Source organism: Ranitomeya imitator, chromosome 1 (genome assembly GCF_032444005.1).
Source record: "Ranitomeya imitator isolate aRanImi1 chromosome 1, aRanImi1.pri, whole genome shotgun sequence".
NCBI lineage: Eukaryota > Metazoa > Chordata > Amphibia > Anura > Dendrobatidae > Ranitomeya > Ranitomeya imitator.
Window position 1 is genome coordinate 1241675828 of NC_091282.1, and position 25156 is coordinate 1241700983.

Here is a 25156-nt window from a genome sequence, read left to right on the forward strand (position 1 = left end):
GACCAGTGCCAGCTGTTATGAGGTGTAGTTAGTGATTACTAAAAATTTAATCAAACCCCTGAAGAAGCATGTTGCAAAACGCGCTTCCTTCCCACACTTATTGCAGGTTGGTTTTCTTCATTTTATGCCATTAAATTATAGTTCTGGTTGTTATACGTGGGTTGATGTGACAATTGGTTGTACCATGAACGACTCTATTTGAGGACATGTACTATATTCTGAATTTGTATATGAGATGGTATTCCTGATTTATTTCACTCCTAATATATTATAGAGTTGTTTACCCTCGCAATTGCACTGGCCACTTCATATAACAAAAATACAGCACTGCCCACCTGCCCAGGTCTCTGAACAAATGCACTACAGGATGCAACCTGTCCATATGGCACAGATGTTGCAAAACACAAGCCCAAAATACTAAATAGGCTGCCACTCGCGACCTACCAGCTCATGGAGGGGGTGACTGCTTAGTATAGATTTGCACAATAGAGGCCTGTATAGGACACTGTTCAGATACAGGTAATGCATAGCGTCTGGTTCTCAGCCTATGTGTCACGCCCATACTATTCGATAAGGTTGGCTGGCCAGCACTCTCTCAATGCATCCCAGTGTCAACACCCCTGTAGTCAAGACCCAACGTGCTGGGCTGGCTGCACGCTGAAAAATACAGTGCACAAAATACATATTGATATGTGAGGAACTGGTCGTTATTTTGGCCAGGATACGCAAGCTTGCAACCCAACGTCAAGGGTTCTCACGCTTGCGAGTCCTATCAATAAACTTAGTAGGAAAGCCACAGAAGAGGACTAAAAATCCTCCAAAAATTGAAAAATACAGCTGAAAAATGGCAGCACCGCTCTGAACAAATGCACTACAGGATGCAGCGTACCAATAAAGCAAAGATGTTGAAAAACACATGTGCAAAATACTACCAGTTCAGCTGTATTTTTGAATTTTTGGAGGATTTTTAGTCCTCTTCTGTGGCTTTGCTACGAAGTCACTTTTTTATAACACTAGTTATAATCGACCCCCTACTGCAACACTTCCTCAGCTGTTCTACCATAGGACTATATACTATATATATAGGCTTTTTACTTTACCAACCTGTAGTTATATGGGACCTCGGTGTCGTCAGCCTTTCTGCATTGCATTATCTTATTATTGTCTGTATTGAATTGTCTGTACCGTATGATTTCTAACTTTATGTGAAATATAAAATACATTTTGTAATAAAGTGATATACCTTTCTGCAAGTATTGGTGTCCATTTTTTGTTTTGGTTGTTTCATAAGTGATAGCGTTTAGCCACATTTTAGCAGACGCAGGAGTGCTGGAATTGCCAGAATTTACACAACACAGCTTTTTACAAATGAATCCTTTTACAACATGTGGATTGAAGCACCGTGAGTTCAATTTGCCGTCTTTTCCTTCGTCAGCACCTCGGTCAGCTACTCACATCTACAGTACCTGAAAACACCAGCAAAAAAAAAAAGAATATAAAAAAAATTATTACGAGTACTAAGAGAACTAAGTAATGTAATAGATAAACCATTATTTCTTATTTTTAGTGACTCTATAGCGACAGGGTCTGTTCCGCAGGACTGGCGCATAGCAAATGTGGTGCCAATATTCAAAAAGGGCTCTAAAAGTGAACCTGGAAATTATAGGCCAGTAAGTCTAACCTCTATTGTTGGTAAAATATTTGAAGGGTTTCTGAGGGATGTTATTCTGGATTATCTCAATGAGAATAACTGTTTAACTCCATATCAGCATGGGTTTATGAGAAATCGCTCCTGTCAAACCAATCTAATCAGTTTTTATGAAGAGGTAAGCTATAGGCTGGACCACGGTGAGTCATTGGACGTGGTATATCTCGATTTTTCCAAAGCGTTTGATACCGTGCCGCACAAGAGGTTGGTACACAAAATGAGAATGCTTGGTCTGGGGGAAAATGTGTGTAAATGGGTTAGTAACTGGCTTAGTGATAGAAAGCAGAGGGTGGTTATAAATGGTATAGTCTCTAACTGGGTCGCTGTGACCAGTGGGGTACCGCAGGGGTCAGTATTGGGACCTGTTCTCTTCAACATATTCATTAATGATCTGGTAGAAGGTTTACACAGTAAAATATCAATATTTGCAGATGATACAAAACTATGTAAAGCAGTTAATACAAGAGAAGATAGTATTCTGCTACAGATGGATCTGGATAAGTTGGAAACTTGGGCTGAAAGGTGACAGATGAGGTTTAACAATGATAAATGTAAGGTTATACACATGGGAAGAGGGAATCAATATCACCATTACACACTGAACGGGAAACCACTGGGTAAATCTGACAGGGAGAAGGACTTGGGGATCCTAGTTAATGATAAACTTACCTGGAGCAGCCAGTGCCAGGCAGCAGCTGCCAAGGCAAACAGGATCATGGGGTGCATTAAAAGAGGTCTGGATACACATGATGAGAGCATTATACTGCCTCTGTACAAATCCCTAGTTAGACCGCACATGGAGTACTGTGTCCAGTTTTGGGCACCGGTGCTCAGGAAGGATATAATGGAACTAGAGAGAGTACAAAGGAGGGCAACAAAATTAATAAAGGGGATGGGAGAACTACAATACCCAGATAGATTAGCGAAATTAGGATTATTTAGTCTAGAAAAAAGACGACTGAGGGGCGATCTAATAACCATGTATAAGTATATAAGGGGACAATACAAATATCTCGCTGAGGATCTGTTTATACCAAGGAAGGTGACGGGCACAAGGGGGCATTCTTTGCGTCTGGAGGAGAGAAGGTTTTTCCACCAACATAGAAGAGGATTCTTTACTGTTAGGGCAGTGAGAATCTGGAATTGCTTGCCTGAGGAGGTGGTGATGGCGAACTCAGTCGAGGGGTTCAAGAGAGGCCTAGATGTCTTCCTGGAGCAGAACAATATTGTATAATACAATTAGGTTCTGTAGAAGGACGTAGATCTGGGGATTTATTATGATGGAATATAGGCTGAACTGGATGGACAAATGTCTTTTTTCGGCCTTACTAACTATGTTACTATGTTACTATGTTACTATTAAAATTATTTATTGTACTTATAGAGCGCCTTTAATTCCACAGTGGTTTACACACATTATCATCGCTGTCCCCGCTGGGACTCACAATCTAAATTCCCTATCAGTATGTCTTTGGAATATTTGGAACCTACTGAACAGCCGCACAGCCAGCTCTTCCCTCTCCTAGTGTATCCTCACCCACCCCCTGCAGACTGTGAGCCCTCGCGGGCAGGGTCCTCCCTCCTTATGTACTCGTGTGCCTTGTTATCTGCTCATGTTTAATGTATTTGTCTATATTTGCCCCGTATTCACATGTAAAGCGCCATGGAATAAATGGCGCTATAAAAATGTATAATAATAATAATAATAATAATATGGGAGGAAACCGGAGTGCCCGGAGGAAACCCACGCAAACACGGGGAGAACATACAAACTCCTTAATAATGTAATTATTAGTACATTGGAATTCTTTTTTAAACCTCTTGCTCCTTTCCTGTAGTGGGACGAGGGTCAGTGTCTTTGGTAACCAGAGTCCGCTAGTGATTATCTCTCAATGCTAAGGTCTTTTGTAACATGTAAGGGTAGTTTCACACTAGCGTTGTTATGGTCTGCGGAGGGCTGCGGACTTCCTCCGTGAAGCCCCACCCTCAGCTGCACCTCCGCTGCTATCTCCGCCTAGTTATGCATGCGGGCTGCATGCGGCCTGCGTACCTATCTTTAATATTAGGTACGCAGGTCGTGCGGCTGTATGCGGATTCTTCCGTATGCGTCGTATATATATATATATATATATATATATATATATATATACATATAAAAAAAAGGTAAATTTATTTTGGTGATAAATGAACAGCTTAAAACAAATTGACTCCCAAATGTGCTAAATGGCTCTGAATTTTTTTTTTTAAAAGGGTGATAAATAGAGGTGTAAAGTAAAACCACCATTGGCCAGTTAGACCCCGGTATCTTCAGTGTGATTGCCGCCTCTCACCGGACACTTTCTTCTCACGCACTTTTCTTATCGTTCAGTCTGGATGTGGCTCGGAGAACTATGGAATTTACTCATAAGTAGGGTTGAGCGAATCGGGTCTGCCAGATTCAGAAGTCGCCGACTTTTGTCAAAGTCGGATTTCATGAAACCCGACCCGACCCCTGTGTGGGGTCGGCCATGAGGTCGGCGATCTTCTGATCTGAAATCGGAATTCCGATACCGAGTTCCGATATGTTTAAGATATCGGGAATCGGTATCGGAATTCAGATTTAAGTGTAAAATAAAGAATAAAAATAAAAAAATATTGATATACTCACCCTCGGACACGCCCTGGTTCTCACCGGCAGCCTTCCTTCCTAAGAATGAGCGCCTGAAGGACCTTCGATGACGTCGTGGCTTGTGATTGGTCGCGTGAGCGGTCACATGGGCGGCCACGCGACCAATCACAAGCCGCGACGTCATCGAAGGTCCTTCAGGCGCTCATTCTTAGGAAGGAAGGCTGCCGGTTAGTACCAGGGCGCGTCCGAGGGTAAGTATAGCAATATTTTTTATTTTGATTCTTTATTTTACACATTAATATGGATCCCAGGGCCTGAAGGAGAGTTTCCGCTCCTTCAGACCCTGGGAACCATTAGAAACCCATCACTGCTACATCCGAGTAGAGCGGTATTTGTAAGGGTATAAAAATCATGGCAGCATTCTTGGAGAAACAGCGCCGCTCCTGTCTATAGGGTTTAGCTGGTATTGCAGCTCATCTCTGTTGAAGTAAATGTGGATGAGATGTAATACCACACACAACCTGTGTGTGGCGCTGTTTTTTTTTTTTTAAATAGCATCATTTTTTTTTTATTCTGTACCCCTGTCTTTGAATTTGTTGTTTATCATGAGTTAAAGGGGTTGGGGAGTCATCAAAGGTCCGCATTGTAAGCGAAGGTCCCAAAACATTGGAGGGGTGACCATTAATGTGTATTCTGGCAGTCATGTAGGCAAAGAATGAGGTAATGATGGCCACGTACGCCCAATGCCTCGTATGTCTAAACATGCGGACCACCACTACATTTGTTGACTAGGGGGCTGCCGACATGCGCAGCCTTCAAACTCTGACAGCGGCATTTAAATCGCTCATCCGGCCTTCAGGGAGGAGATACGCTCACCAGTGACTCCCCTTGGGAGTCATCAATTCGTCGGCATGACAACCAGAGGGGAGACCTCTATAGTTGTCAGTGCCGTATTGCTGTGAGCGCCACCCAGTGGTCGGCGCGCATAGCAACTCAGCTATTCAGCTACATAGAGGCGATCTGAGCATCGCCTGTATGTAGCAGAGCCGATCGAGTTGTGCCAGTTTCTGGCCTCCTATGGAGACTATTGAAGCATGGCAAAAGTAAAAAAAAAGTGTTTAAAAGTATAAAAAAATAAACAATATATAAAAGTTCAAATCACCCCCCTTTCACCCCATTCAAAATAAAACAATAAAAATAAAATCAAACCTACACATATTTGGTATCGCTGCGTTCAGAATCGCCCAATCTATCAATGAAATAACAGCATTAACCTGATCGCTAAACGGCGTAGCAAGAAAAAATAGTCAAAACGCCCAAATTAAGTTTTTTTGGTCGCCACGACAATGCAGTAAGGCTACGTTCAGATTAGCGTTTCCCGACGCTGCGTCGGGAAACGCAGCGGCGACGCACGCGTCATGCGCCCCTATGTTTTACATGGGGGACGCATGCGTTTTTCTTGTTGCGTTTTCCGACACGTGCGTCGTTTTTGACGCTAGCGTCGGACGCAAGAAAATGCAACAAGTTGCATTTTTCTTGCGTCCGATTTCGTCAAAAAAACGACGCACGCGTCGCAAAACGCAGCATTTTTGCGTGCGTCGTGCGTTGCGTCGCCGACGCAGCGGCGCGCAACGCTAATCTGAACGTAGCCAAAAATGCAATAACGGACGATCAAAAGAACATATGTGCACCAAAATGGTATCACTAAAAATGTCAGCTCGGCACGCAAAAAATAAGCCCCCACCCGACCCCAGATCACGAAAAATGGAGACGCTACGGGTATCGGAAAATTGCACAATTGTTTTTTTTTTTTAGCAAAAATTGGAATTTTTTTTCACCACCTAGATAAAAAAATAACCTAGACATGTTTGGTGTCTCTGAACTCCTAATGACCTGGAGAATCATAATGGCAGGTCAAGGGAGCGAAAAATGAAAACGCAAAACCGAAAAAAGCACCGGCCATTAAGCGGTTAATGTAGTGGCAGTCCCATGCAAAATATTACAAAGCACGATGTCACAATGAGTGGTGCCGAAAATCGATCTCATCTCTACTGCATTTTTATGTTGTAAGGACGAGGGTAGAGGAAGCTGAGCACCAGCCAATTCTTGATTGCGCGCAGATTGACGAGCAGGATGCAAATAGATCATGGTATCATTCCTTCATTTGGAACCTTCCGCGGCGGATTGTGAGAACAGACAGTTACTTTGCATCCAGAGCAGAACAAGTTGATTTTCGCAGTCTTGGGAACAGTGTTAACTAATATAATCCAGATGGGAAAGCGGAAGCAATATTGCTCGGCGTAGATTAGCCACTTAAGAAGCCATTGGCTGCCCATGTTGTGGCACGAGGCTGTAAGGATTCACACAATTTGCACAAATATGAGATAAAAACCTCTGCAATCAAATCGGAATGGTCCCACTGAGCGAGGAGATTCCTCCCCAAAACTGGAGTCTCCGCAGAGTAAGAGGCAGGTAACGAAATCGTCCGCTGAACAAAACACGCCAAGACTCGATATATAACACTCGTATACAAGAAGACCCCATAGACTGAGCATTGCCCACTTACTGTACGATACTCATCTTACTACATATTATGGGATATGAACATTTTTCCAACCATCTAATAAGCTAAAATACAGACCTTGTGTAGTTGGATCCTGCAGTCATATATCTTTCCTTCTGCTCACTACTTCTAGTATACAAAAAGTCATTATGACAGTAGGATCTGACTACAGAGGGTTTGTTTGTAGTCTGTTTCCATGGTTTCTAAATAGAAACTGTAGAAATAAATTGGGCATGATATAAATATGATATTTTAATTAAGATTATTTTCAAAAGTTTATTTTTTTAAATTCTCTAACGAGTCCTTTTCTGGTTGAACATCTAAACATTTAGGGCTGGTGCACATGACCGTGTTTTTCATCCCTCATCTGAGTGAATTGGATCACGCTATGTTGACACCGATTAGAGTTTGATCAGAGTGTAATTTTGATAATCTCCCCGATTTTCTCTGATGACCGAACATCCGCTCATGTGATCCTAGCCTTAGACTGTATGTATTCTGATATTCCGTCTGGTCTTCCAATTTTTTCAATGAATAAGGTTAAAGTAAAGAAACAGAGAAGAACGAGGCAGGTATATCATATATTTGAAATCCAAAATCTTGAAATATTTTAGCCCCTGCCCCTGTATGTTTCTTTTATAAAATACTCCTGTGAAAACTAAACAGTTGAACAGTTGAACAATAATAATTTCCTACTTGTTTTCCTCTCTCCATGATCGTTAGGTATGAGCTCAATTCATATCGAATATATCTCATAAAAGTTTTATGTGCAAATTGTCTCTTCCGAGAGGAAAGGACTTGAACTCTATAGCTCCACCTGTTGGAAGCAGCGATCCTATAAGTCACAATCAACCCTTTAATGAGCCTTGAAATGTGACAAAAGACATAAGCCAAATCAGAATCTCAATTTGCAGACAGTGTTTCGGGTTTTTGCCCCTCGTCAGTGCAAAGTATGAGATCTGATTTGGCTAGGTGAGAGGCTCTGGACTGGGATCTAAGGGGTAACCTTTCGCCTTGCGGAGAGTGACAAACCGACTCTGGCATGCCAAGGTAAGGAGGCTTCTTTGCCGTTCCATGCTCCTCTGGGAAATTTAATATGCCAGTTGCCTCTCCAGAGAGGAAGAGCACTTGAACTCTATAGCGCAAATTTTGGAAACTCGCTCAACTTTCCAACAATTTTAAATTTGATTTGCAAAAATCATCAAAAACTGCATTTCGCGCACAGTCAATTTTTTTTTTTTGCGCCTATATCCAAAATGTTGAAAGGTTCTAAAAAATATGTTTGACAGAGAGGAGCCTAATATTTGACAAAATGAATAATGATGTACACAGTTGTTTGTCGGGCATATTGATGTAAGTCTGGCTGCCAAAAAAATAGCTTAAAAAATGTAAATAATTCTGGTAAGAAGAGACCCTCTAAAAATGGATTATGTTTTCTACGCCATATTAACTGTGTGTTTAGCCACTTTTTAAACAATCCTAAAAAGTGGTAAAAATGGCGTAATATATATATTTTTTATGGGAGACAGGCCAATGAGTCATTTTTTTTAGTCCACTTGTAACATTTCAATAGATTTGGCCCAATTTGCACCATTACGACGGTCACTGTTGTTACCTCTGGTGGCAGGTTCTAAATCATATGGTACTCCTCTTGCTATAATCATAGTATTTAAAGGGTGATCAGTGGGAAAACCAATGTCCAGTAATGGAAAGCCATCATTTTAAAATTTTTCCTAATCCCAAGTTATCTCCATCACTTAGCTCTCCGGTTGTTCTGACGGTGGCATACCGAGTACAGCCTTTGTAGTTGGCAACCACTGCTCAGTCTCTTACCAGTATCCCGATTATTAAATGGACCTTCAACTCAGTAGGAAAGATCACATCGGTATGTGTAGGACCAGCCCTTATTTAGCAGAATCCTCGATATTAGATTGTTGGAATTTTCCCTTCAAATTAATACTTCATCTCAACTCACAGGCCTCCAGCTACGAGAGGAAGAAAATTAAACAAGGAAATATATTTTTCTTTCATGCTAATCATGTACTCAAGACAGTGCTCAAGTGCATTCATATTCATTGAGATACATCTACCTGACACATCCTATTAGTCAATGAAGTTAGAGTTCATTGAGTTGTCATTAGTACTGCTTGACAGTCGCAGCGCCGCTTCCTCTTTATCCTTTAGGCCAAGCTCATACGAAGTAGTTCTTGATACTTTTTTTCTTAGCCAAAAGTCTTTTTTTTATGCTTTTTTGACTTATGAATCCACATTTGACTTTGGACCTCAAAAAATGCATCAAATAATGCCCTACATGATCTTGGCCCCAAGATGGATTTTCAGCTTTTGGGGTGGGTTATCCATTATATGATGTCCTCCGAGAGAAAGTCAGACTCACTAATTACAGGATAGTTGATGAGAAATGTCTTGAGCCTTTTGGGACACACTTCCGGAGCCCCCACTGATAACTAAAGTAGCCCCCTGGTGTTTCTGCACAATTCCAGTTGAACGTATGGGCGTTTTAGCATGTACAGTTCCACATCATTTATTGCTTACGGCGTTGGTGGAAATTCGCTTAAAAGTTGAGTTTTATTCTTGGCTGTCTCCATCAGCATCAAGATCTTTGCCTTCAAAATTACCCCTTCATTCAAACTACTTCTCACTGCATTGAAAGTGTTGCGGGACCCAACACCATCATTCTAATATTGGGGTCTACCAGTGACCAGATATCTATTGGGGGAAAATACAAGATACCAAAAAGTCCTTCCAACCACCCAATGTATCTCGGGTATATTTACTCATCTCTCTCGAAACAAAAGTTAATGAGAATCTCTGAATTCACAAACCGTTTTCGCATTTACTACTGATGAAATTACTTTTGTAGGAAAGTGTCCTAGCATGCTAAATATCATTTGGCCAACAACTATTCCTCCCAAGCATCCCATATTTGCATGCATGTGTTCTCAATGAGGAGGCCATTGTAGTCCACCATTCATTTAAGATCGCTGGTACTGTCAGAACTGGTAGACCACTTTCGAGCTTCTTTTCGGTACAAATCAGTTCCATAAGTTGCCCATAGAATTGGTCTACTGGAATAGATAGGTAATCACTTCCACCCCTACTCTACCTATTTCCGTCCCATCCACCTCCATCTTACCATATTGGTGAAGAAGGTCAAAAATGACAAAGTTTGCTAAATTTTGTACCACCTCAAATTGCGTAAACATTTTGCCACTTTCCAAAGTGTTTCACTCCAGAATTCTGGCATAAATGCTTTTGAGGAATCAAGGCCTATACATTTAGCAAATTTCTGAAAGGCACATGATTATATTATAGATGCATGCTCATTTTAAACTCCTTTATGAGTTTTCTCTGGGTTACATAAAGCATGGATTTGGGTGGAAGTGAAAAAAAAATCTCTTTTCCAATCCCTCTTCATTCTTTTTCCATTTTTTTTTGCCTTAGACTAGAGTAAGTGGGCAGATGCTGGTGAGTGACATGATTAGATTTGTCCATCTACTCCATCTAAGGACATCAGAACAGTCATAAACTTCCATATGTTCCATATGATGCCACTGGAGGAAAGAAAAAAAACAGACTCTAGTGCAATCTTAGAAAATGATGAATGTCATAGCTGAAGAAAGCTAACTCGTCTTCCTACCATTGCCAACCCTATCATATTGGCAAGTGCAAAAGTAAGATAAAAACAAAATAAGCAAATTTACCTGCTGTAAGTAAGTGAGAAAATATAAATAGTACACGTAGATAACATGGGGTACTTAGTTGACGCAATTTTTATGAAAAACAAAGCATAAAAGCCATCCAATCACGACAAGGTGTACTCAATTAGGATAGTCCTATTTTTTGCATTAAACCTCTCAATGTGTCGGCAGACCTAAATATAGATGAGGGCAGAGCAAGACTCATACCCAACATGCACCTACCCATGAATAGCTATATAGACAAAATGCCCAGGTCAAACAGAGCGAAATATGCCCCTGTTTGTACACAGTACAAAAAAAGTAAAGCAAAACCAAAGAAATGAGCCGCAACATATGTTGATGTAAGTGCAGTGTGTAGGTGCAAATTTAACCAACAAAACCCAAGATAAAAACAAAATGTGCTAATACTGTGTAGTAAGTAAATACATATATAGGACATGTTAATAACATAGGGGACTTACCGTATATACGAGAGTATAAGCCGAGAATTTCAGCCCATTTTTTTAGGCTGAAATTGCCCCTCTCGGCTTATACTTGAGGCATTCCCAGGGGTCGGCAGGGGAGGGGGTGCGGTTGCTGTCTAATCATACTCACCTGTTCCTGGCGTGGTCCCTGCATGTCACTGGTTCTCCGGGCGCTGACAGCTTCTTCCTGTGTTCAGCGCTCACGTGGTACCGCTCATTACAGTAATGAATATGGACGTGACTCCACTCCCATAGGGACCGCTCAATGCTGGAAGAAGCTGTCAGCGCCCAGAGAACCAGGGACATGCAGGGACCACGCCAGGAACAGGTGAGTATAAAGGGGGCATTGCGCGATATTCACCTCTCCTCGTTCCTCCGTCGGGCTCCGTCTTCCGCGTCCTCTGCCTGAGATGTTCAGGTCAGAGGGCGCGATGACCTGTTAGTGTGCACGCCGCCCTCTGCCTGAATAGTTACTGCGGAGGATGCTGAGGAGCAGCGGGCAGGGACGAGAGGCGAGTATGTCATTTTTTTTTAATTGCAGCAGCTGCAGATATACTGTACAGTTAATAATATCAGCATAAACTGCTTTTTATGGGGCCATGATCTACTTTTATGCAGCATTATGTGGGGCAAATTTCCTATGGAGCATCTTATGGGGCAATAATCAACTTTTATGCACCATTATATGGGGAAAATATATTTATGCGGCATCTAATCGGGCCTTAATCAACATTTGTGCAGCATTATATGGGGCATATTTTAATATGGAGCATCTTATGGGACCCATCATGAACTTTATGGAGCATTATATGGGGCTCCTGATTCAATATGGATATTCAAAAACACTTAACCTACTGATGTCTCAATTAATTTTACTTTTATTTGTACATATTTTTATTTTTGAAATTTACCGGTAGCTGCTGCATTTCCCACCCTAGGCTTATACTCGAGTCAATAAGTTTTCCCAGTTTTTTGTGTCAAAATTAGGGGGGTCGGCTTATACTTGGGTCGGCTTATACTCGAGTATACACGGTAGTTGACACTGTGCACATGCATCTACACATTACATTTATACCAACATATGTTCTGCCCCTTTTTTTGGCAAGTGTGAGGCAGTGAGGGGGATAACATGCGAGGGTTGATATGTGTCCCCACATGAGTCACAGGACGCCTGTGAGTCACAAGGCAAAATAAAGGAAAGAAAGTATTGACTCAGTCAGATTTTTAGGAAACTTGGTAAGGGCTTTTATTTTTAGAGGGATTTGCAGGTTTGGTAGTGGCGCAAATCCCTCTCTCCACTCCGGGTTTTGGATGTGGCTCTATGGCCACAATTCCATTTAAAATCTGTCAGTTTTGCCTTGGGTGTATCTATTTGGAGTTTGCAAGCTGCAGAGCATCAGGCTCTGTGCAACCCAGGTCTGTGTGGAGCTAGAGGCTTCAAGGCGGCTGATGCACCCAGAGACACGACTGTGTCATTGTCAACGGCAACGGGTTATGGAAGCAGACTGTCTATATGACCTCAGCCTATATTTTATACCTTTACTAACAGGGTGGAATAGTTGAATAGAAAAAATAGAGTAATTGGAAAAAAGTAATGCCATAATATAGAGTCGCCCGCCAGGGCAATGGGGATACTCGGTATCGGGTCAGGTATTCACAGGGGATGTGTCCCAGTGGCGGCTACCCGGTCTGTGGCCCTGGGCGCCCATGTCAAAGGGACGGTCTTTAAAGGGGTGTGTGAAATCATAAAAGTTTGTGATGCCACCTGTGGTATTCAGTCAGGGGTGACCAACGCTGCTTAAGGGCTTCCTAATGGTAGTTGATTGCTGGGCGCCTAGGGGACGCTACGTGGCTGGGATTAGGCTCATGCAGCACCCAGATGGCCCTGTCTTTAAACTGTGCAAAGTCTAGGTCAGGGTTTGGCAAGGCCAGAATGCGCAGCTGTGTCCTGTGGGTACTGGACAAGAGTCCCTCAGCGAACTGCTCCTTTAATAGCTTGCCCCCATCCTGCACGCCATTAGGGTCAACCTGTTTAATGGCCCGTAGTGTCTCCTGGAGATTAAGTGCATAGTCACGTATGCTATCTTGTGCTCTTTGTTTGCACCCGAAAAACCTCATTTTGATTTCTGCAGTGGTGCGGGTGTCAAAAGTGTTTTTAAGTTTTGCAAATATCTGCTTAACAGTTCTCTTTTCAATATCCGGCCAGGATTTCACTTCTCTTTGTGCTGCGCTACTTATTTGGCCAGTTAGGATGCTGACCTTTTGATTTTCTGTCAGGGGATATACAGTACTTCAAATAGGCTGCAGAGCCTTTCTTTAAAGTCACTCAGTGTATGAGACTCCCCTGAATATTGTTGCAGAGGCCGTTCCTGGTTTAAGGGCATGGATAGCGGCATTAAAGGAGCTGTTGCTGCAGCGGGGTCCTGCTGGTTTGCAGGAGCTGTGGGCACTGCGGGGCCTGGTGGCATTATGGGACCTGAGGCCTGGTGGCATTATGGGACCTGCACTGCATCCACTGCAGGGCCTGAGGGCATCATGGGGCCTGCGGCTGCGACCACTGTTGGGCCTGGGGGAATCATGAGGCCTGCAGCTGTGACCGCGGCCAATTCTCCTCCCGGGTCAGACATGTCCCTTCCCCCTTGCTAACCTTGCAGCAATGACGTCTTGCCACCGGAGTCTGCAGCGATCCCTCCTGGGTGCGGTAAGTCGTTCCTTCCGGTCGTCCTTCCAGGGCTTCTGGCTTCTTCTCTTGCGTACGGTTGAGCAGGAAGCGCTGCGTTCTTCGCGCTCTTTCTTCAGGCTCTGTCCACGATGCCATGCTCCTCTTTTCCTGCGCTCCTCGCGGCGCTCTTTATGGTGGCCATTTTTGGCGGCAATTTTGAAAATTTATCGCACGCACCATGTGACGCAGTTATGGCAATGTTTTGAAAGCTCATTAAAGTCTTTGGCACCAACTTAATAAAGTATCTCTTTTAAGTACAGTCTCTTGGGCGCACAAGACCCAGTTTACTGGGTCAGTCTATCCTGTTTGTGATGCCAAAATGAGTCGCCCACCAGGGCAATGGGGATACTCGGTATCGGGTCAGGTACTCACAGGGGATGTGTCCCGGTGGCGGCGACCTGGTATGTGGCCCTGAGTGCCCATATCAAAGAGACGGTCTTTAAAGTGTGTGTGAAATCATAAAAGTTTGTGATGCCACCTTTGGTATCCAGTCAGGGGTGACCAACACTGCTTAAAGGGGTCCACTGGGGTGATGTAGCAGGTATGGTATGGCTTCCCACAGGTGAAGCTGGGTCCGCAGGACTCCCGGTGTAGTAGGGACAGGTGGTAGGTGGTGTGAAAAGAAACGGAGGACACAGGGTTGCAGTCTCTATACCTCTTTATTGTATAATTCAGGCAGCCACAGTCTAGGGTACCGGATCACAGGTGCTGGCGGTTGTCCAGCTGGCTTGGAAGCTTCTTAGGAATCCCCCTAACCAGGGGGAGTTGGAAGCCTTCCTTCTAGTGCTTGTTGTTGTAGTCCCTTGCTGCCTTAGGCCTCACACAAGGTCCTCTCATTCTCTCTCTGTCCCCTTTTAGGTAGGACACTAACCCGTATGACAGGTATCTCTAGCCTTTTTACAGGATCTCTATCGCGACCCGGGCTCTATCTGTTACTGTGTCCTCGGGTGTTAATGGTGGATAGGTAACTTGAAATCTAGCTGTCCGCTGGTTTCTGCCGTGGGGCATGAAGTTACCCCCACAACCTCGGTCTTCTGGTTACCAGTATATGCCCTCAACATGGAGGAAGTTCAGTCACAACTTCTGTCTCCAGCTCTTCTCTTCGCCTTTGCTCCTTCCTCCATTCAGTCTCTTTACAATTTGCTTTGAACTTTTTCCTCCCCAGGAGCTGCAGAATCACTCATCTGCATGGCCCCAGCTTTCCTTCCTCACTCCTCACTCTCCTCACCAACTGTCTCTCTCCAACTGCCTAGCAGCTGCCTAGCCACTGACTCCTCCTCCCGACCAGAGAGAGCAGCTCCTTGAAGTCAGGTGTAGAGCTCCCCCTTCTGGCCTGGAGTCAGAATGGTGTTGTATGTGCTGAATACCTATTAAAGGGATCCTTCCTCGCTTCCAAGCATGACATGACCCTCCCTATGAGGAAAGCAATGCCACAGTAACAACTGGTTACCTAGGGTGTTACATATACCCGTTCATGACCACTTGTTGTATATCTCTATAATAGATGCTAATTAGAAGACGTCCATCAAAGAGTCAGCGTTTCGGTACCGCTGTATGTATCATGAAATGTCTCTGCTGCAGAACAGCTTCCATTGATGCTTACCTGATTTACATAAAGCCATTGTGTACAAAGATACTCGGTGTCCTGCACTCCAAAAGCCACGACACATGAGTGTTTCCAATTTATCCTTTTATCTTCCCTCGTTTAATGCACTGCATAACCTTAGCGCCATTATTCTGGCTTATGTAATCGATGCTCTTTAGCTTTCTTTTTTTTTTCTCATCACATTCTATGAGTTCGCCGTGAGAGCTTAGTTTCATAAAAGATTTTGTTTCATATGAATGCTTAATTTGTGTTTTTGACGACACTGAAAACTTTTTTTGTGGGTGGTTCTCTCAGCTCAAAACTTTCCTTTTCACATAGTTACTGTAGGATCAGCCATTTCTTCTTCAGAGTTCTCTTGCTATTAGCTACTATCCAGCTATATTAACTTTCAGGAGTCTGCGGGTGAAAAGTAAATGCCTTGTATTGGGCTTTCAATTTTCTTCTGTCAACCCCATAATACATTTCACATTTCTGATTGAATCATTTCCTGCAGATATAGTGTTCATGACTTGTGTTGTGAGTAGGAATATTCAGATGTTTCTAGTGCAATTTATCGATCCAGTATATACTATCCATTGAAAACGTGTCCATTCCTAGGTACTGTAGCTCAGATCATCTTATTTTCAATGCGAGCTGAACTGCAGTACCCAGGAACATCCACTACATGGTGTATGGAGCTGGGGGTCTATGACTTTATAAACTGCATACTTCCATCTCCTGTAACTCAAAGTATCAGCTAAGGCTACTTTCAAACATCAGGTTTTCGCTATCAGGCTCAATCCGGCTAAATTTTTTAAAAAAAGGATCCGGCGAATGTTGCCGCCTAATCCGTTTTTTCCCCATAGACTTGTATTAGTGCCAGATGACATTGCATTTCGTCCATTTTTCACCGGATCTGGCAAATCTGCCGTTTCCGGTTTCTGGAAAAAATGTCCATAGCAACTTTTTTGTCTCCGGCAAAAAAGCCGGAAGTGCCAGATCCGGCGCTTCCGGCTGTTTGCTAGAATGGAAGCCTATGGGAGCCTGAAGGTGCCGGATCCGGAAAATGAAGGATTTCATTTTTTTAAACTGAGCACGCTCCAAATTTTTTTTTATCCAATAATCTATATATGCTAGCCGGATCCATCGAAAAAACGGATCCGTCGCATCAGTTTTTCACAATCTGCGCCGGATCCGATTTTTCCAACATTCGCCGGATTGTGCCTGATTCAAAAAACCTGATGTGTGAAAGTAGCCTAAGCAGTAAGAATATTGGGTGTTGGACCCCCACAGATCAGATATTGATGATTGATACTCCATGATAAATACAGGACTGGTCAGGTGCATTGAGAAATACAGAACAGACCTAGTAATAGCAATTTGTCGGTAATAATCTCATGACAGCCACAATTCCCTTTTGATAGCCATAGGAAGTATGTCCCATTTACTTTCTAGCTTTCATTCTAGGCTTCTTACTTGCAGCTTTTCTACAAATGCTTTTCAACTCAAGCAAAAACAACACAGGATTCTTAGGTCTCTGTACACACAGGGAATATGAGCAGATAGGCTAATACTAACTGCACACTGTCAACGACTCAGCATTTCACACAGCCGTTCAGTGTGCTAACTCTTTATGCTCTGGATCTCTCGTTTCATACACCACTCCTGTTACCTATGCCATACTTTATTTGATCTGTTGCACTGATGCAGCTGCATGAAAGCGTTTTGCACGGCAAAAAAACACTGCGTTCCATAAAGAAACAAATGAACTGTTAACAATGGGGGTTTACATAGCAACAAACTGCGATAACTGCAAGAGGGTGATGAACCCTGATTTATTATGACCGGCGTTCTTCACGACAGAGGGAAGTTGGTGGGATAACAACTCCGGCTTGAACCTAAATTTTGCAACATTTCAAAGCTTTTAGGCCAGGATGCTGGTGTGAAAGTTTTGATGAATCGAACCATATGAATATTTCAATTGTACTGAGATCCTAAGGCCTTCTTTACACGTGTTTTTTAAGGATTGCAAATACAGACATACACACACCCATTGTATTCAACGGTGGTGCGCACATGTCAGGATTATCCCACGGACCGTGTGTCCGTGTGAAAAAGTTGCAGACATGTCCATTTTTTTTTCACGCAGCATGGACTCAATGTGTGTTGCACACTGGTGACACACAGATGTCACATATGTCCATACAGATGACACACAGACACGGACCATGGATCTCACTAGTACTGGTTTTTCCAGTACAGGAATCACGAAAACGTGTGAATGAGGTCTATTGCAGTAGATGACTATTTGACTAACAGGAAATTAAAGATTGTTGTCCACTACTAGTATAACCCTTTTTTGATGTTTTGCACCAAATATAATTAAAAAGCCTATACTCACCTCCCATGCCGGCGCCATTCCAACATTATCAGCACCTAATCTCCCCAGGGCTCTCATGCGGTTGAATGCCAAATAGGACAACTTCTTCTTGATCTAAATGCTAGTCCCCGATAAAGTAAAAAGCCTATACTCACCTAAAATGCCGGCGCCATTCCAACATTGTCAGCACGTAATCTCCCCAGGGCTCTCATGCGGTTGAATGCCAAATAGGACAACTCCTTCTTGATCTAAATGCTAGTCCCCGATAAAGTAAAAAGCCTATACTCACCTCCCATGCCGGCGCCATTCCAACATTGTCAGCACTTAATCTCCCCGGGGCTCTCATGCGGTTGAATGACGAATAGGACAACTCCTTCTTGATCTAAATGTTAGTCTCCGTTAAAATAAAATGCCTATACTCACCTCCCGTGCTGGCGCCATTCCAGCATTGTTGGCACTCGCTCTCTCTGGAGCTCTCATGTGGTTGAATGACAAATAGTACAACTCCTTCTTGACCTAAATGTTAGTCTCTGATAAAATAAAAAGCCTATACTCACCTCCCGTGCTGGCGCCATTCCAGCATTGTCGGCACCCACTCTCCCCGGGGCTCTCATGCGGTTGAATGACAAATAGGACAACTCCTTCTTGACCTAAATGTTAGTCCCTGATAAAATAAAAAGCCTATAGTCATGTTAGCGCCATTCCTGCATTGTCAGCACTTACTCTCCGTGGAGCTCTCATGCGGATTGAATGACACGTGTTGCCCAGCGACCAATCAGTGCTGGCATCACTTTCTTCATCTCCATACAAATTGAACATGAAGAGGAAGTCTGCAGCCGATCTCTGACTTCTTCTTCAGGTTCGATTTGTCTGAGTTTCTTGTTTGCCCATTAAGTTTAGCGCACACATTACTTTTTCAGGGATTTTCCTAATGTCACTTTGGTAGATTCATTGTTACCAAATAATCAACATTAATTTACCATGAATATTAATTTTGCTCAATTCTTTAATCCTTCCTAAAATTCAATAACATAATATTCAGTATTCTCATTAACAGACAGTAGGAAAGTAATTAAAACAATTAAACGATTCCGAAGTTAATGCAATATGGAATTAACTTCGACAGAAAGTTTATGAACAACCAAAGTCAAACAAACTCGTTCAGGGATCGTACCGGGCAACGAGTGTCTGGTGCTAAACGGTGAACACGGACTTTTCCCGGAAGTCTGGGGTAATGTTCAGAGTTCCAGGAGAAGTTCATTTTAGAGAGAGGGAAAGAGAAAAAAAGAGAGAGAGAGAAAAATATTTTTTTTTTTCCCTAGATCCAAAGTTTGGGTCTCCACTGTTTTCAATGAGGTTCAGGTTCTAGTTCAAGTTCAGGTACAGAATCTGAATGTTCCCGGGTCCGCTCATCCCTATTAACAACACATGTTCAGCTCGGATCTAGGTAGTTCATAGGGAATCTAGATTTTTGCCAGCATAGTGTACAGGTAGAGACCCTGATCCCAGCAATGTGTCACTTACTATGCTGTGTTTTGCTATTTTGATGCAATCAGAGTTTTATCAGCATGATATTATTACTACAGGACAACTGGCCTCTTGGTCCAGCCACACCCTCAACATTGATTATCAGCTCATTGTCACTACTCAATGTACACAGAAGCTGCCAATCGGTGGTGTAGGTGGGGTTATACAGGGCTCAGCATTCTGAGCTCTGCTAGATCTGCAGCAGAGAGAATTGTTATTTTATCATAACTGCTGCACCAAGTAAACTAAGTGATACATCGCTGGAATCGGGGTCTATGTCCCTACACCATGCTGCTGACAAATTACACAGCAAAAACCTGTTGACAAATTCCCTTCAAGACTCATCAACATAGGTGGAACTGTGTGTCCTGGTATTGTGGACAGCAAGAGGTGGTCAACTAGAGGGACATTGGGATAACATCTCTGAATGAGGGGTCAAGTCAAGCAATACAACTTCAGGCTACCAGGTTCATATGGCTATTTGCCATCAAAATTTAAAGCCATTTTCAGATTCTTTATTCTGAAGTTACAGCCAAACAAACAGCGACGACATTTTCTAGCACCGCTACCACTTTATTCTCACAGCTGCAGGAAAGTTCCATCAGATTGACCATATAGCAGATAGTGTATCTTACAGAGTGACTTAAGAAAATTTCCTTTAATTGCAATTTATTAAAATACTCTAGGACATCAAGCCTTAAGGTTTAGGGAGTTGGATCTTACGTATCATTGTACTATAGAACTGGGAATTAAAGAAGTCATTTTTCAGGCGTTGAAGTCCAATTATATAAATTGTCAAAACTATTTAGGTTATCGAATTGGTGGTGTTACTGCTTAGGATGTGGTGAGCCTTTGGCAGAATGCTGTCACTCTCAACTCTGCCATTATTGGGCAGAGAAGAGAAACCATGGCCTGACACATCTGTCGTCGACTTATCTGAAAACAAAAGGATCGATGTTGACATTTTAACTGGTCATATCAGGGAAAAATTGGGAGACTTTACGCTCTTCAGGAGGTCCGACCGTTGGGACCCCCACCAGTGTTGAGAACTAGGACTCTGAAGAGCCATGTGTGAATGGATCAGAGATTGACTGCGAATGGTGACTGATGATCGGAGGTTGAATAGTGATCGAAGATGGTGAATGGATCGGAGGTTGACTGGGAATGGTGACTGATGATCGGAGGTTGAATAGTGATCAGAGATGGTGAATGGATCGGAGGTTGACTGCGAATGGTGACTGATGATCGGAGGTTGAATAGTGATCAGAGATGGTGAATGGATCGGAGGTTGACTGTGAATGGTGACTGATGATCGGAGGTTGAATAGTGATCAGAGATGGTGAATGGATCGGAGGTTGACTGCGAATGGTGACTGATGATCGGAGGTTGAATAGTGATCGGAGATGGTGAATGGATCGGAGGTTGACTGCGAATGGTGACTGATGATCGAAGGTTGAATAGTGATCGGAGATGGTGAATGGATCGGAGGTTGACTGCGAATGGTGACTGATGATCGGAGGTTGAATAGTGATTGGAGATGGTGAATGGTTCGGAGGTTGACTGCGAATGGTGACTGATGATCGGAGGTTGAATAGTGATCGGAGATGGTGAATGGTTCGGAGGTTGACTGCGAATGGTGACTGATGATCGGAGGTTGAATAGTGATCGGAGATGGTGAATGGTTCGGAGGTTGACTGCGAATGGTGACTGATGATCGGAGGTTGAATAGTGATCGGAGATGGTGAATGGTTCGGAGGTTGACTGCGAATGGTGACTGATGATCGGAGGTTGAATAGTGATCGGAGATGATGAATGGATCGGAGGTTGTCTGGTCATATCAGGGAAAAATTGGGAGACTTTACGCTCTTCAGGAGGTCCGACCGTTGGGACCCCCACCAGTGTTGAGAACTTGGACTCTGAAGAGCCATGTGTGAATGGATCAGAGATTGACTGCGAATGGTGACTAATGATCGGAGGTTGAATAGTGATCGGAGATGGTGAATGGATCGGAGGTTGACTGGGAATGGTGACTGATGATCGGAGGTTGAATAGTGATCGGAGATGGTGAATGGATCGGAGGTTGACTGGGAATGGTGACTGATGATTGGAGGTTGAATAGTGATCAGAGATGGTGAATGGATCGGAGGTTGACTGCGAATGGTGACTGATGATCGGAGGTTGAATAGTGATCAGAGATGGTGAATGGATCGGAGGTTGACTGCGAATGGTGACTGATGATCGAAGGTTGAATAGTGATCGGAGATGGTGAATGGTTCAGAGGTTGACTGCGAATGGTGACTGATGATCGGAGGTTGAATAGTGATCGGAGATGGTGAATGGTTCGGAGGTTGACTGCGAATGGTGACTGATGATCGGAGGTTGAATAGTGATCGGAGATGGTGAATGGTTCAGAGGTTGACTGCGAATGGTGACTGATGATCGGAGGTTGAATAGTGATCGGAGATGGTGAATGGATCGGAGGTTGACTGCGAATGGTGACTGATGATCGGAGGTTGAATAGTGATCGAAGATGGTGAATGGATCGAAGGTTGACTGCGAATGGTGACTGATGATCGGAGGTTGAATAGTGATCGGTGATGGTGAATGGATCGGAGGTTGACTGCGAATGGTGACTGATGATCAGAAGTTGAATAGTGATTGGAGATGGTGAATGGATCGGAGGTTGACTGCGAATGGTGACTGATGATCGGAGGTTGAATAGTGATCGGAGATGGTGAATGGTTCGGAGGTTGACTGCGAATGGTGACTGATGATCGGAGGTTGAATAGTGATCGGAGATGGTGAATGGATCGGAGGTTGTCTGCGAATGGTGACTGATGATCGGAGGTTGAATAGTGATCGAAGATGGTGAATGGATCGAAGGTTGACTGCGAATGGTGACTGATGATCGGAGGTTGAATAGTGATCGGTGATGGTGAATGGATCGGAGGTTGACTGCGAATGGTGACTGATGATCGGAGGTTGAATAGTGATCGGAGATGGTGAATGGATCGGAGGTTGACTGCGAATGGTGACTGATGATCGGAGGTTGAATAGTGATTGGAGATGGTGAATGGATCGGAGGTTGACTGCAAATGGTGACTGATGATCGGAGGTTGAATAGTGATTGGAGATGGTGAATGGATCGGAGGTTGACCGCGGCACCACTCATTCTTGATGAGACTGCTGGAGAATGCAAAATGCTGATCTTTGGCACTCTCACAAGGCTGAATTGTGCAGCAACGTGCATGAGCAACTACCTCTCCATTTACACAGGGTTCTTCAGAGCCCCAGCTCTCTCATTGTAGGGGCACCAGCAATTTGACCCCCAGTAATTGGGAATTTATCCCCTATCCCAAGGAGTAACTTCTAAACCAAAAAATACCCTTTTGATATTTACCATATCGATCAATAATATTATCATCCTTACAAGTTTGATAGCGAAGAGGAAGAATAGAAAAAAAATAATAATTAGTAAATTAAAAAATTAAACTGTAAATTGAAAATGTCAAGATGTCCAAGGTGATAATGACCTGAACCTACAAATGCCCATCCTGCCCTACCAAGGTCTCCATGGTGGTGAGTTATCCCTTCATCCTGGCAGTTAGCGGGTTAAGAGAGCGAAGCCGTGGTACCAAATTCTGTTTCAAAATGGAATATTCAGATTGAATTACCCAAACAGCATTTGACAGCTGAAAGGGCTGAAGGTTTTAGTGCATCTCCTATCAGATGTGGGAGCCAGTCGCAAATTTCCCGTATCTGACAGCTGCACAGGAGGCGCCGTATGTGCCAGTGACATGAGGGTCCGCCGCACCACGGCACAAATTGGCAAAAGTGTCAATTCCTGTCTGTTGTGATATTGTGGTGACCTTCACTGCTGGGAACTTTGGATCTGTTTGAGACAAACATCATAGTAAAGCGGCAGGAATTTGCGGTGATCCCGTGCACCCTCCCACCCATTTTACATATTCAGCCCTCGCTCCGGAGAAGTTGATCACAGATGCGGCTGATCTCAGAGGAAAGGTCGGCTTTGTCTACAGGGAGAACACGGTAAATGAAGTCATACCGATGGAGCTTCCTGACGGCTATCTGTCACCCTGTCTGCGCGTCTCCCGCACACAAAGAAAATGCCTTTTATTTTCGTGTCTCGCTTCTGTTGTCAGGGTTTGTAGGATTTTTTTTCATTTCTTATTTATCTTTTTATCTCACGGTGTTCAAAGGTGTAATGCTCCAAATCAGACAGGTGGTTATTGAGTCTTCTTCAGAGTGCTCTACTCTGCTTGTCGTCAGTGAATAGGTAATTACCATACAAGTGAGATTTCTATCAATCATGAAGGGGGTAGGTCCTCTCGGGCTATGTTCACACGGCATCTTTTAAACGCCGGCACAGCTGCTAAGTTTTCCCATGCAAGCAGTTTTGCAGTTTCTGCGGATCGAACTTTGTTGTGTGATGGCACCCTAAGGCCTCATTCACACGTCAGTTTTTATACTATACAAGAAATACTGATTAGTTATTTTGATCAAAGTTCCATCCCAGTGTCACCTCTTTTTATCACTTTTTCTCCTACATAACATTCCGTTTTTTTGCATGGACCCATAGACCTGAGTTGCCGTTTTCGATCCAACGGTTGGATCAAAATCGGACATGTGTCTGCAATAACTTTACAGTGCATTAGTGCTGAACCGGCTGTCAGTCAATGCCGGCGCCACTGACTATGTACTCAGTGGTGATTGAAAACACTCATGTACCACATAGGACCACCCACAGAACTCATACCACATCAGACTGCCCACAAGACTTGTACCACGCCCACAGGACTCGTACCACATCGGACCGCCCACAGAACTCATACCACATCAGACCGCCCACAAGACTCGTACCAAACCCACAGGACTCGTACCACATTGGACCACCCACAGGACTCATACCACATCGGACCGCCCACAGAACTCATACCACATCGGACAGCCCACAGAACTCATACCACATCGGACAGCCCACAAGACTTGTACCATGCCCACAGGACTCGTACCACATTGGACCACCCACAGGACTCATACCACATCGGACCACCCACAGAACTCATACCACATCAGACCACCCACAAGACTCGTACCAAACCCACAGGACTCGTACCACATCGGACCACCCACAGGACTCATACCGCATCGGACCGCCCACATGACTTGTACCACATCGGACAGCCCACAAGACTCGTACCATGCCCACAGGACTCATACCACATCGGAACGCCCACAGGACTCATGCCGCATCAGACCGCCCACAGAACTCATACCACATCGGACAGCCCACAAGACTCGTACCACGCCAACATGACTCGTACCACATCGGACCGCCCACAGGACTCATACCGCATCAGACCGCCCACAGGACTCGTACCACGCTCACAGGACTCGCACCACATCGGACCGCCCACAGGACTCGTACCACATAAGACCGCCCACAGGACTCCTAACTATAAAAAGAGTTGAGATTCAGAGCCATAAATTGCGGCTTACACTGGATCTTTTCCCACAATCCTGTACATTTATCTGCTCAGCTCTTCCTGCTCTATCGCCTGCTGCCTGCATTGTCACATTGGTAAAAACTCAGAGTAAAGTCATGATCACGATGTGATCACATGAACACAACTGCTGTGCAAATTAGGATTGTGATAAATATGTGATGCTGGCTGCTAAGTACAAACTCTCAGTACATTTACTGATCCAGGAAACTATGGCACAGCTCCACCCAAAATGTAAAAAAAATTAACTTTGCCTCATTCACCTCACAAGACTCCAGGAAGCTAAGAGCTGGGCTGCTGTATGCTGCTCTTCAAATAACAATCAATCTTAGATGTCCTTGTCACAGTCCACAAG

The 25156-nt window shown here is 43.8% G+C and overlaps 2 protein-coding genes across 3 annotated transcripts in view; one reads left to right on the forward strand and one right to left on the reverse strand.

Annotated features, from left to right (window-relative positions):
- CTNNA2 (catenin alpha 2) overlaps positions 1-25156 on the forward strand; it is a 1798423-nt gene that overhangs the window by 484302 nt on the left and 1288965 nt on the right. The window lies entirely within an intron of this gene.
- LOC138657330 (putative proline-rich protein 21) lies at positions 21399-22526 on the reverse strand. The gene has a single exon (XM_069745068.1). The coding sequence runs from the start codon at positions 22524-22526 to the stop codon at positions 21399-21401; it is 1128 nt and encodes a 375-aa protein (XP_069601169.1).

What these genes read in the sequence shown, in the direction of transcription:
- LOC138657330 (XM_069745068.1), bottom strand. Translation starts at nt 22,526, where the DNA reads ATGCACGTTGCTGCACAATTCAGCCTTGTGAGAGTGCCAAAGATCAGC.